The 13,598-nt window shown below is 39.3% G+C and overlaps 1 protein-coding gene across 1 annotated transcript; it reads left to right on the top strand.

Annotated features, from left to right (window-relative positions):
* Positions 1-447: 447 nt before the first annotated feature.
* On the top strand, positions 448-13,078 carry nmur1a (neuromedin U receptor 1a). Its single transcript, XM_043702247.2, has 2 exons — positions 448-2,383; positions 9,350-13,078. Exons 1-2 carry the CDS (start codon positions 1,456-1,458, stop codon positions 9,697-9,699), a joined length of 1,278 nt encoding a protein of 425 aa, XP_043558182.1. The 5' UTR covers positions 448-1,455; the 3' UTR covers positions 9,700-13,078.
* The last annotated feature ends 520 nt before the right edge of the window (positions 13,079-13,598 follow it).

Genomic DNA, 13,598 nt, shown 5'->3' with positions numbered 1-13,598 from the left:
TAGGGAGGAAGATTTGTTTTAAACTTGTCCATAAGAAAAATGCACTTAACTAGTATCAGTATTACAATATTCAAAACATCGATTTGACACAGCAATAATGCTATTATAATAACCAGCAATTTCGATTTGTAGATTTTATACAAAAAAAGCACCAATTATGAATGTATTTGAGATGATCAAATCAAAGTCATCACGTTTCTTCCCAATGTTTCCACTCCTGTAAGGAACTCTAAACTGTGTAGCCTGCTGTTTTAAAGACACAAAGGTTAAATATTTTAGACACAGGGAGGAAACTGAAAACTCATATTTTCAACACAAATATATGAAATACTAGCGGAGTCCTTCTTTAAAGATTTTCAAAGAAATGTTTCATAAAATTATATTTAAGCTATTGATACAAAGGGTCTGGATCCTTACATTTCTTACTCCAGTGCCTGGCAGACCTCACAAGCCGAGCACTAAGATAAAATAAAGAAATCTGGATGCTGGAAGTGAGAAGCAAAAACAGAAATGGCTGGGGTAAAACAAACTCAGCAGGTGTAGCAGTATCTGAGGAGAGTCAACAGAGTTAATGGTTCAGGTCCAGAGCCCCTTCTTCAGAACAAACACTAAAGATGGTCAATTAACACACATTTAAAATGTATTGACACTCATGTTGCGGGGTGATGGAGTGTGTTAGGATCCTCAGAAAGATCAGCTTTTGTTTAAAATGGAAAGCTCACTCTTTTCATAAAAGGTCTCCCTTGCAGAAATCATCAGTTCAAATCAGTGCTGATCAATCCTCCGGGAATATCATTCGGAAGACAGCTTTGTTTCATTAATCCTTGTAGACGTCAGAAGTGATGCAAAGTTCCATGTCTTTATATCAGCGGCAGTACCTCAAGGCTTTGGAACTACCTGGCGCAGCGGCTGATTGCAGAGTGCCGTGCCCAGTCCTCTCAGGAGATGCTGCCCAGACTGCTGCTGAGTGCCCAAGAGTGGACAGTGTGGAGTTTTCTGCCTGAATATCAGCTCTCACGGACTGAAGACTGACGTCCAAACTCAAATCATAAAGGAAAACACAGTGCCGCTGATTACTGGAGCCAATTCAACTGATAACCAGGAGTAGGAATATTCAGATCTCAGCACAGACTCAGCTCATGCGGAAGCGGGGAAACAGAACTTTGCTGCTTTGAAAAAGCACGGAAATCTTCCAGTTTTGCAATCGTGAATTGTTTCGTTATCAGTGGTGAGTCTTTACAGCATTTTTTCAGAAAGTAACAGTTTTAGCCAACTCAGGGCGAAGTCTCTACTCGAAATAAAACGAATGTAAAATATTCCCAGTTTTATGATACCGACCTCAGTTTGAAATAAGCGATAAAGTTGACGGGTTTAAAAATGATGACAGCTTGATTTCAACATGTCTTCGAATATTCACTGACTTTCATTTAGTCTTGGACAGGAAGGAAGAGAATAATGCAACTTTCACCCAGTCAGGACCAATTCCCCAAAAACTGTTCTCAAATAGACTCCTTGAGGAATCGGAGCGCGTTTCTCCAAACGATGTATCAGTACTTCTGCAACAAAACCTCCGGAGAGCAGAACTTCAGCGGGAGTAACACCATCCCGGAGGACTTTTTCATGAGCAAGGAGGAGCTGCTGCTGAAGTATCTGGGTCCCCGGCGGTCGTCCTTCTTTGTGCCGGTCTGTTTGATTTACCTTTGCATCTTTGTGGTCGGCGCATTCGGAAACGCTCTGACCTGCATCGTTATCGCGAAGCACAAAGTGATGAGAACCCCTACCAATTATTACTTATTCAGCCTCGCCATTTCCGATCTCTTGGTGCTGATTCTGGGCATGCCTTTGGAACTGTATGAAATGTGGAGGAATTACCCGTTTCTCCTCGGTCAAGCCGGGTGTCACTTTAAAACCTTCCTTTTTGAGATGGTTTGCTTTGCTTCAATACTAAATGTGACGGCCCTCAGTGTGGAGAGATACATCGCCGTCGTGCATCCCCTTAAGGCAAAGTATGTGGTGACCAGAACTCACGCCAAACGGGTCATCTTAACGGTGTGGCTGATCTCCCTCTGCTCAGCCATTCCCAACACCAGCCTCCACGGCATCTATTATCTGAGTACCCCGTTTGGGGAACACATTGAGGAGTCCGCTATCTGTATGCTGCTAAAGCCAGCCTGGATGTACAATCTCGTCATTCAGATCACCACTGTGCTGTTTTTCGTCGTCCCTATGATCATCATTAGTATGCTGTACTTACTGATTGGCTTGCAACTGAAACGGGAAAAGGTCATCTCCGACTTCAAGCCGGGATTGGGAAACGCCAATTATCAAACCGCCCGCATGGAGCAAGAGAAGGTTAGGAGGTGCCAAGTTACCAAAATGCTCAGTAAGTTTGAAATAAAAGAACAAACAATCCCCCCCCCCCCCCCCCCACCTTCTGCGAACAAAAGGGAGCAAGTCATTTGAAAGGACGGTATTCCTTATGTCCGCCTAGGTTTTCAGAAGAGTTTACTATTACCTCACACCTCTTGGAGTACATTCCCTTAAAAATACATCAGGAACACTTCGTGGGGACACTAGAGTCTGAATGAATTAGAATGCTGATTTCCAAAATCAGCATTCCAAAATCAGTGAGGTTTTTTAAAAAGAAATCTGGTGAGGCATTTTTCAGTGCACCAATGTAAGTTGACTTCTACATCATTCCTTACAGCTGGAACAATGCTGTTGCAAATTGCGGGTAAAAATAGATAATGAGAAACCAAAAAGGTTGTAGAAACAGCGCGATGCAATGAGGGAAATCCGCACATTGTTCTGACAGGACTCCCGGGTGCGGTTCCTCAATTTGTCTCAGTTCCAGATGGGATCCCTCCAAACTGTTACACTCTCAGGTGAGGAGAGATGAGCCGGTTCCCCTTCCACTCAATCCCCTCCGTTGGTTGCAGCAAGGTTAATTTAAAAATGGATCTCCTTGTGGGTTCTTTTTTTCTCAGACGCAATATGTTTTAAAACAAGCTAAAGTAACTCACTCCTTAGGTTAATTCAAGAGAGAGAAAAAGCCTGGTTAAATTGGCTCCTGTCAACCATAAATCAGTATGAGTCCGGGAGAGACCTATCCACAAGGGAAGGGACTCCTTTTTGAAGTGAACTTGGTTGCAACAAGGGGCTTGTGAATAAACAAGGGTATGGTCCATCCTTCCTCACTCGGGAGCTTTATAGTTTGAGATATTCATCTGGAACTATTAACAAGTCAGGGAACCTCGCCCAGGACCCGCTCATAACAAATCGCGGGATCTTACTGTGATTTAAACCCACAGATTAAACATAAGATTTAAAATGATAAATTGCCACTTTAAAACCAATTGTTCAAATAAAACTGCGAAAAGCTTTTTTTGAGTTTGCATTTCTGCCGTATTGAAATGTCTGCGTTCGATGACTGTATATTCCGAGTAGAATTAGGGTTAACTACTTTTGAAGGTTTAAATGTTTAATCTCTTAAATAGTTAAAAGATCCAGTGAGACACTCAAGGTTAGAATTTTACGTTCAGTCAGAAACTCTAAAAATTAACAGGGTGGCCAATGATTTACAAGTGGAAACTGTGAATAATGAGATTAATGAGTATTACTAGTAGAGAGGGTAAAATTGGAGCAGAGGGAATTAGAACTTTAAGAAAAAGAAAAATAACAGAGATGGACAGGACAGCAAAGAGCAAGGAGAGAGGAGAGTTTCAAGAAAACCCAACAAAAAGAGTATGAATTAAGACAGCTCAAACCAAGAAACAGGAATCCTACTGGGTCCCATGAAGTCACTATTGGCTGAGGTGTGAGGGTGAGGCAACTTACATTTAATTCCTAGCTTTGAGGAGGCAGAGGTTGAAACTTTCTTACCCTGACAGGGTAGATGCAAAAAGGATATTTCCTCTTCTGGCAGAGTTTTGGACCAAAGGGCATAATCTCAGAATAAGGGGTTGCATATTTAAGGCAGAAATGAGGAGGAATTTCTTCTCTCAGAGGGTGATGAACCTATGGAATTCTTTACAGGAGAGAACTGTAGAGCCTGGGTCATTAAGTACATTCAAGTTGGAGACAGAATTTTAATCGGGAATCAATGGTTATGGAGAAAAGGCAGGTAGACAGAGTTGAGAATGATAAGATCAGCCATGATCTCATTGAACAGTGCAGCAGACTTGATAGGAGCAGATGAAGGTCAGTCAGTCTATGTCTTAATATCAAAAGGTGGGGAGAGTGATCGGAAATTGAGCCCACATTGGAAAAAGGGAAATACTGGAAATCTTTCTGAGGATAGAAATTATAGTGTTCAGTTGAAATGTAAGAAGCCTATGCATTTTTAACTGATACAAGGCAGGGCATGTTCAGATCAATTGTTGAAAGCTATTGGAAAATCTAATGGGATTTATCAGGGCACATGTAGAATGTGCAAAGAATGGGAGTCAGTCAGACAGCATATCAGGCAAGGCTATGACTCAGACATCAACTGTGAATCCCTATGAAGACATTCCTTAGAGTGCGAATGAGGTTAAAGAAATTCCTGAGATTTCCCGGGATTTTGCATCTTGTGCAAGAACAGTCTCATTTTGACAGGGAGAGGCAAACAGCCTGCAGAGATACCAAGGGATACTGAGGCCAGTCAAACTCTGTTGCTGGGAAAAGGCATGACTTCCTACAACAGAGTACAGTAAGTGCCAAGGTGCTGGAAGAATGGACTGACTGAGGATGCTTTTCCATCCCCCTTTACTGGGTGCAAATGGAGTGTGACCTTGTGTCAAGGTCAGTGATTGAGAAGCCACTCCCAATGTGCTTATGGATGGGATTGACTTGCTTCTCACCAATGGTGGGATCAAAGATAATAGCATACTCAGTGGTCTCTGAGAGGCCCTTTGAGATCAGGGAGACCAAATAGCCTGCAGAGAAAAAGGCCTGACACTTTCTCTGCCAGGCGTAAGTGAGGACTGCAGAAGCTGGAGATTAGAGACATCTGAGGAGCAGGAAAATTGATGTTTCGGGCAGAAGCCTTCCTGATGAATGGCTCCTGCTCGAAACATCGATTTTCCTGCTCCTCGGATGCTGCCTGACCTGCTGTGCATTTCCAGCACTACTCTAATCTTGACTTTCTCTGCCAGTGTGGTCATGCCAGCTATGGGTGGACAAGCTCAGTTATTGGAGGCTGAAGAAGAATTTCAATTGAAAGATCCGCTGGTCTGATTATCCAAAACAGTATTTTTCAGGAGTCTAAAAGACCTTGAGGAGTAAATAAATAGAACTTCCTTATTAGCAATCTAACAGTTGACCCACTGGCTCAGACTGTTCACACTCAATCTGATGCAGAAGCAATCTCAAAAAGTTGCTATATTAAAAGCGAGCCAACATTGTGACAAATAGCCCAGAATATCCTGTCTGTAAAAAGAAAAATAAATCCAATCTGGTCATTTACTGTTTCATCAGTTTACTCTCAATCATTAGCAAAGTGTTATAAGGTGTTATTAATGGCACTCTCAAGAAACACCTACTCACAAATAACCTGCTCAATAATGCTCAGTTTTGGTTATGTCAAGTTCATCAAGTTCCAAACTTCATCAGCATCTTGGTCCAAACAAGGACAAAATAGTTGAGTTCCATGATAAGGTTAAGGTGGTAACCTTGAAATAAAGACGAGATTTGACCAAGTGAGGCATTAGCAGCACTAACAGAATTGAGGGCAATGGGAGTAAAGGAGAAAACTCTCCAGTGGTTGAAATCATATCTAGCACTAAGGATGAGGACAGTAATTGGCAATGAACCCAGCCTCAGGATATCACTTCAGAACTTCCCAAGGTAGTGGCCTGGGCCCAAACATCTTGAGTTGCTTCCATAATGATCATCTGTCATGAGATCAGAGGTCGGGACATTTATTGATAAATAGAAAATGCTTTAACCTTGCACCTTTCTTGAATTAAGCAGGAGCACGGGGGAGCCGATACACTCCCTCTGCTTTTCCCTGACATCTTGACATTCAACGCCATTTGAAATTTGGTCTTCTTATGTCTGTCCCACTGAGGAGAAGATGAAATGTTCAGCAGTATGTTTCTCATTTCAGCAATCTGTTCCATTTAGAAATTTCAGGAAGCTACTTGTGTCTTAGAGAACTATATTTGCAGGAAGTATCATCAGCTGTACCAGCTTGAGCTTGGAATTTTTGTTTTATTTAAGCAGCTCTATCAATTTGTCTTGACATTTACATCAATTTGTTTATGTAAATTTCTAGGTCCCTTTGTTTGTGCACAAAATTGTACCACTTTGTTTATATTGCTTTTCCCTATTAATCTTCTAAAATGCATCACTTTACAGTGCTCTGTATTAATTTAAATTTGTCAACTTCACCAGACTGCTTCTGTTCTCATCACTGTTTACTTCATTTGTAAGGTTTGTATCACTCACAATCGTTAAAATTGTGCCCTAAAATCTATGATGGGACCCTACACTGACCCTAGTGGCGTATCGATATCTTCACCAAAAAGGACAGTTGCCTATGTTTCCCTTTTCTTTCCAAATATTCCCTTTAATGTTGACAAGGAGCATTTTATGAACCAGTGAAGGATGTCAGACCTTCCGGGTCAAAGCACTCCAGGTTAAATCCACTGGGAAGATTTTCATATGCCAGCACATATCAAAAAAAAGTTGAAGAAGCCTGTTCTAAAATGTTGCTTGTGCTGTCTGAGCTCTTAATAATTACCAATTAAATAATCCCACTTGTTTCAGCCTCACTAAGTAAAAGCTTTCATCTTTAGGTGATGTGTATTGTACCAATGAGGAACATGGCACAAAAGGGGATCTGCATCTCAGCCAGTTTAAATTAAGTGATCTGTTCAAACAATTGCTTTATATGAAATGCATTTATTTTACCAATATCACACAGTATAAAAGCTGTAGCCTGAACTTTGATGTTAGTTTTTTCGGTTTTATTATATGGTATGTCAATATATCTTTAATGGATAGAATATGTCAGTTCTGGATGTAAGTTTGCTCGCTGAGCTGCAAAGTTCATTTTCAGATGTTTTGTCACCATGCTAGCTAACATCATCAGTGAGCCTCCAGTGAAGCTGGAGTCAGTATATCTTTAGGAGACATACTAAAGATATCATTACTGTTCATAGCATGTGACTTGAGGGTTTAGAGATTAGAGATAGCATCTTAATTTGGATCATTTGAAGCATGACACATGACAAGAAACTTAACATGAGCCCAGACATTGATGTGCTAATAAATACAATATTTGTATATATCGTTGAACTCCTTAGCTGGCTGAGCTAATAAATATCTTTTGGATTCAACACCATGCCATATCCACACCTAGTTTCTTATGTTACAGGGGAAAACATAACCATTGCCACATCAGGTAAAGTCACCAAAGAGGATATGGTTAGCAGTGATGGACTTCAATAAAAGTAATCCATGATCTCAGTGGTAGTTATTAGGAAAATTGATTGAAGATCTACTGAACAGCAGTTTTAGGCTTCAGAGAATCTGGACAATTGGCTGCAACAGTTTCTGAGAGTACAGGAGGATTTTGTGTTAAGTTTCATGATCAGTGTGTGAATATACATTTAAGAGATACTGTACTCAATATACCTTTGGAGACATACTAACGGCATCATCACTATATCCTGGCATGTGGCCTGAGAGTATAAAGATTGCATATTTGAACTTAACGTGGATCACTTGAAGCATGGCATGCTATAAGCAGCCTGCTGCTCTGTACAATTTAATCACTTAATGTGAGCCCAGTCATTGATGTGCCTGTGAATGTATTATGGAGATAGATTAGTGAACCGTAATAAAAGTCCATTAGATTCTTCAACACCACGATATCCATGCCTGGTTTCTTGTGATGACAGATAGCTTAATCATTGCCACATTGGGTAAATTACATTATTGGAAGCAAAACCCATAAGATTTACAAGTCTGGAATATAAAAGTAGCAAATTGAATTCCTTTGTCTGTTATCTTAACAGAAGCCCTATATCTTATTTTGATACAGAGTTTATAGAGTCAACAAGGCTACTTTGTGTGTTAATATTCAAATAAATTGCTTTAAAATATTTATACCACACAATAGCTGTGATGCCGATTTTAATACTGAGCCTGAAAACTAGAAATTCACAGGAAAAGTAATGGATGTGTTTGCCTTAGGAACCATAGCTTTAGCTCCTGATGAATGCAAGCAGAAAATGCTGACTGATTAATGTTACTATTACTTCCTGTTGTGATTGGGAAGGAGCCAGAGGCAAAGAAATTCAGAGCTGCATTGTGCATTGAATTTTGATTGTCACAGAAAATGTTGTGCCAGCAGTTGTTTGCAGAAGGCAACGCAACTTTCTGACAGCTTCTCTGGAAAGTGACTGTTCTTCTCAAAGTTCAGATACATATTGTCCTGGGTCTGTACTCTCTAAATAGGAACACAAACAGTCCATTCAACCCCTCAGCCTCTTCTATTATTCTGTTAGCCCAGAACCGATCTAAATGATAACTCCATATACTGTCTTGGTTCTTGAGCCTTTAGACCCTCACCTATCATAAATTCTCCTTTGTACTTGACTTCTCCACCAGAGGAAATAGTGTCTACCTAATCTATCAAATCCTGTAATCATTTTAAACACCTCAATTAAAGTAACCCTTTAACTTTCTATGTTTAAAAAGATTAAAAACTAAGCTGTGCAATCTGTCCTCATAATGGTACCCATTTAGCCCAGTATTGTTCTGAATAATCTTCACCACATCCTAGTCCATTGTATCCTTATTGAGGAGCAATGCCCAGAACTTAATGCAGTACTTAGCTGAGTTATATCAGAAAATTGTGAATCAGAAACACATCTCCCAATTTTTGTATTCTAGACTTCCTTTTGGATGGGAATGTGGATTCTTATGAATGCACATATTTGTGGCAACCTGCTGAAAATGCAATTTACGGTTAAATTTGTGGTTTCTGCATGTAATTCTCTTTCCCTACCCAATCAAATTTTGAGAAAGATCCTCAGATAAAAATGCACTTTCTTAAAGTCCTACAGCCCAACAGTATGGACAAGCACATGAAAATCCTTTCATTCTCTAACAACTGTTGTGAACCCCAGAGAAATATCTCCCAAACCTCTGCAGTATCGCAAAAGAAAGCAGGTGAATGTCACTTTAAAAGTTCTGTAAGTGGTCGCTTCTTGACTCATTCAGCCCTCGTTTTAATGAAATTCAATGTTACTTTGTTACTTTAGGCCATTAAAACATTATAGTTGTTTTGAATGATTGCAGCATTGCAAATTATTCCATTTTTAACTTTTGCACTGATGATTAAATTTGTCCTTTTTAGTTGTTCTGGTGATTGTGTTTGGAATCTGCTGGGCACCTTTTCACACAGATCGATTAATGTGGATTCTGATAAACAACTGGACTGAAGAACTGCACAGGTTGTATCAGTGTGTACATATTGTCTCCGGTGTATTCTTCTATTTAAGCTCCGCAGTCAATCCCATTCTCTACAACCTCATGTCAACTCGATTCAGAGAGATGTTTAAAGAAGTGATGTGTAGCCGAAAATTCCAAGGTTCCAAACCTGGATGGTATTCTGCCAGTGTAACCCGCATGACAACCCGCAGCACTGCATTGGAATCTAGTCCCTGTAATGGGATACCTTTGTCTGATATTGAAGACTATGAATAATATCTTGAATGCGGAATGTGGATACAAGTTAAACTTAATTGACTGGATTATGTAATGTTATGGCCATTTTGTGACCATTCTAAATTGTTGATTTTATTTACATTGTGTACTATGTCTTTAACTATGATTAAGTTTTTTTTACAAAGTTCTCAACTATACATCTAAAGAAGTGAGTTTTGTATTTTAAACTTTCGGTCCATAGGACATCCCCTTTCCTGATCCTATCCTTTTTATCTGAAAGGATAAAAAAACTTTGCAAAAAGTCACTGCAGTCTCTTTAGAGAACAAACCTGCAATCTCTACTACCCAGATGGACCACAACAGCAGATCCATGGGAGTACTGCCTCTTGCAAGATCTCCTCCAAGCCATAATAAATCGGGCTTGGAACTTTATCACTATTTGTTCAATGTGGTTGGTTCCAAATCATGAAACTACCTTTCATGAAGTTTTCTTAACACCCCTTCTCCCATGAACTACAATAGTTCAAGGAAGCAGTTCACCACCACCTTCTAAAGGATGTTTTGTGATGGGCAATAGATGCTGCTCTTTGCCAGGAACTTCCACATCCTGTGAATATGAGAAAAATATATAGAGACTGTAAACGTCTTTTGTAGGTCTTGAAGTAAGTTATTGCTCAGGCCTAAGGCAGTTGTTGAAAAACTACATCTACGAGGAAGCAACCACAGCTACTACGGCTCTTTCATATTGCAGATTTTGGTAGTGAAGTTGATCTTATCCAGCAGTGTGAAATGCACTAAAAATTAATCAAAACAGATTTATAACTTGTTTGAAAATCAGCTTGGTGTAAACTGGCTTACTGATTCCTAATGTATGTTTGCACTATGAGCAAAATGCAGTTTAAATTAACCTCATTAGTCTTTTGCTATCATTCCAATTTATGGTGAAGAGATGTACTGGGGATTTCTACAAGAGCAGACTCAAATTGAAGAAAGTGTCATACTGAACAATCATGGGACATTTCTGAGCAATTAGTTTTAGAGAGCTATTAGCAGAAGCCTTATCAGAGATGACCTGTCAACATAGCGAAGGCTGATGCATGATATGTGATTACCTGCAAAGTGAAAAATGGAGAAAGTGACCTCAGAATAAATCCATACAAACATGCTGTTGATGTGCATCGATATTTTCCCATATAACATGTCAATGATGTACTGAAGCGCGCACCCCCACAGGAAAAAGAATCAAAATGCTGCCAATTGAAAACCAACTTTAATGTTCTAAACTGAGATGAAATCTCTCATCTGTGAGCTTTTACAAGAAATTATTGTCTTGGTTAAGATTAGCGGTCAAGTCTTTCTCCTCTTATGCTAGTATTTTGGCAAAAACTATATAAGCAACTTTTTTTTTGGAAGAACTGATGATTATTTATCTCATACAATAGCCCCAAGTACTAGAAGTGATCTATTTACAATTTCCAGCATGTAGCCTAAATTCATAAATCAAGATACATTTCCCACGCCACTCACATCTCACATCTATGGATTAATTTGGATTTACCATTATATGGGTTTTATATATTAGGCTTGACTTAGTTTACTTTAGACTGTTACCTCTGAAAAATATCAATCATTCACCAAAGCAAGTCAATGAGAAGTGAGATTAGGCTAGTTGGACTTGATATAATGTAATAAAACAAAAAAGTGTGGATTCTGGAAATGTGAAACAAAAACAGAAAATGCTGGAGGAACTCTGCAGATCTGACAATATCTGTCGAGAGAACAGTTCTGACAAAGGGTCACTTGATTCATAACATTAACTCTGTTTCTATCTCTACACCTGCTCCTGAGTTTCTCCAACATTATAACATAACCTTTCTGTGTGAAGACCAGAGATATATTGTGAGCTGAATTGACCATACAATGTATAGAAACACATTGCGTAATTCATTTGGTCTTTCCTATCAGGTTTGCTGCCCAAAGGCTAGTCTGATCCATTGTGTTATGACCTCCAGCATACGTAGACAAGGAGGTAGGTGTGAACTCCACCCCAGTCATAACAGATATCAAACTCTGTGCACTTCGAACCAGTCTGATGCATAGTGGCCATCCAACCAACTGAGCCAGCCAGCACTCAAAGATTTCAAGTGTTGTGACAACATACACTTTTACATGTTTGTTCTAACAAAGAGCTGGAGAATTTATGGTAGAGGCTCAGATTTCTTTCTTTTTCATGACTATCCAGGAAACTCTTCTGCCTTACTGTCTGCCATGTTAGAAGGAGTCACAACTTGTTTGGCTGCAATATGCATACACCACTTTTGGGCATCCAGTCCTGGAGTGGCACTAAGATGTTGTTGAAGTGATGATTTATTTCACAAGTGCTCTACTGCCTGCTTTGTTAACATGTTAGCTCGTTTAAATCAAAATATGATTTGACGCAACAGTGAAACTGCGATAAGTCAAATTAGTATAAACTGAATAAAAATCAAAAGAATTGTGGATGCTGTAAATCAGAAGCAAAAACAGAAATTGCTGGAAAAGCTCAGCAGGTCTGGCAGCATCCGTGGACAGAAATCAGAGTTAGCGTTTTGGGTCCAGTGACCCTTCCTCAGAATGGTGGATAAACTGAACTCTGATTGTGGTGAAACTGTTAACCATTCCTGCAGGTAGAATATCATATCCAGGAAAAGGATGTCCATCGGAAGCCAAAGTTCTGGACTGGTAGCTGCATTAACCAAATTTGTAAAGATTTGTCTTGGGACTGCACTAACCAATTGGAGCAAGGCTACGCTGTGTTGAAGCGGAAAACGATGAAGTAGCCTACAGCAATGGCTGCAAAATGCTCTCACTCGTGTTCTGATTGTGCATGCACAATGAGACATTTTTAGCATGGATTAAACTAAACTGTTTCACTGTCTTTTACCGGTTCACTATTTAATGTTTAACAATTAAATGTGTAACAGTGGAAGCAAAACAGTGAATGTGTAACAGTTGTGGTCTGCACCAATCTGGATGACACTGAAAAGCTGTCGCTGCTTGTAATGGAAAATTCAAGATATGGTGCAGTTTTGACAATGGCTAAACACCATTCATGCAGTGTGAGGCTAACAAAACTTGGATGACCTCTAGAAATTGAAGCATGGATCAGGAAAGTGAGCAAAATGCATCAAAGGAAGAGAAGGAATATTATCAAACTGTTGACTCTAAAGAGTTTGATGAATGTCTGTCTGCTCATTCAGTTGAATCTCTGAAGTCATACAGAAGCTCTAGAACTTCACACTGTAGCAGGAAAACATGTTGAGCTGTATGACAACATGGCATATTTGCCTGAAGACAGCAAACTAAAGAGGAGAAAATTACTGAGTCTTTCTAATGCTAACTCCCAACATTACTCAATGGCTTTTATTGTACAAGATCAGGTATGTACAAATTGAAAAATAAGACATTTGTCTTTACCTGTCTTTATATGTCAGCTGCGTTTGAATTTAGTAGTTTTAATAAGCCACTCCAGTAATCTAATCTAATCAAATTACTGTGAATGGAGAAGTCCCAGGTGGTTTTAGATTATTGAAATCAATAAAGTCAAATAATAAATAGACTGATGAGTTAATAATAAATATGTAACAATAAATATTAAATCATAAGTGTGAAATGCAGATAAATGGAGAAAGGAGAAAACACAAAGATTAAAAGTAAAATTACAAAAAAATTGTAAAATTGGTGTAACAAGTTCACTTCTATAAAACTAAAAAGCAAGAGAATTAAAATGGACTGCCTACTTGCTATCATCATTGTACACAATCACATCATTATCAAAATTCAGGCAAAGCATTGTGGATGCTGGCAATCTGAAAACACAGAACGTGTTGGAGAAACTCAGCAGACCTGGGAGCATCTGTGGAAAGGAAAACAGAGTTAATGTTTTATGATCAGTATGC

Source organism: Chiloscyllium plagiosum, unplaced genomic scaffold (assembly GCF_037043375.1).
Source record: "Chiloscyllium plagiosum isolate Xiang-an unplaced genomic scaffold, Cpla_swu_hap1 HiC_scaffold_13, whole genome shotgun sequence".
In the NCBI taxonomy this organism is placed as follows: Eukaryota; Metazoa; Chordata; class Chondrichthyes; order Orectolobiformes; family Hemiscylliidae; genus Chiloscyllium; species Chiloscyllium plagiosum.
This window is presented reverse-complemented; position numbering and strand designations above follow the sequence as displayed.

What these genes read in the sequence shown, in the direction of transcription:
- nmur1a (XM_043702247.2), top strand. Translation starts at nt 1,456, where the DNA reads ATGCAACTTTCACCCAGTCAGGACCAATTCCCCAAAAACTGTTCTCAA. An exon ending in CCAAGTTACCAAAATGCTCA is followed by an intron (nt 2,384 to 9,349) that starts GTAAGTTTGAAA and finishes TGTCCTTTTTAG; the next exon opens with TTGTTCTGGTGATTGTGTTT.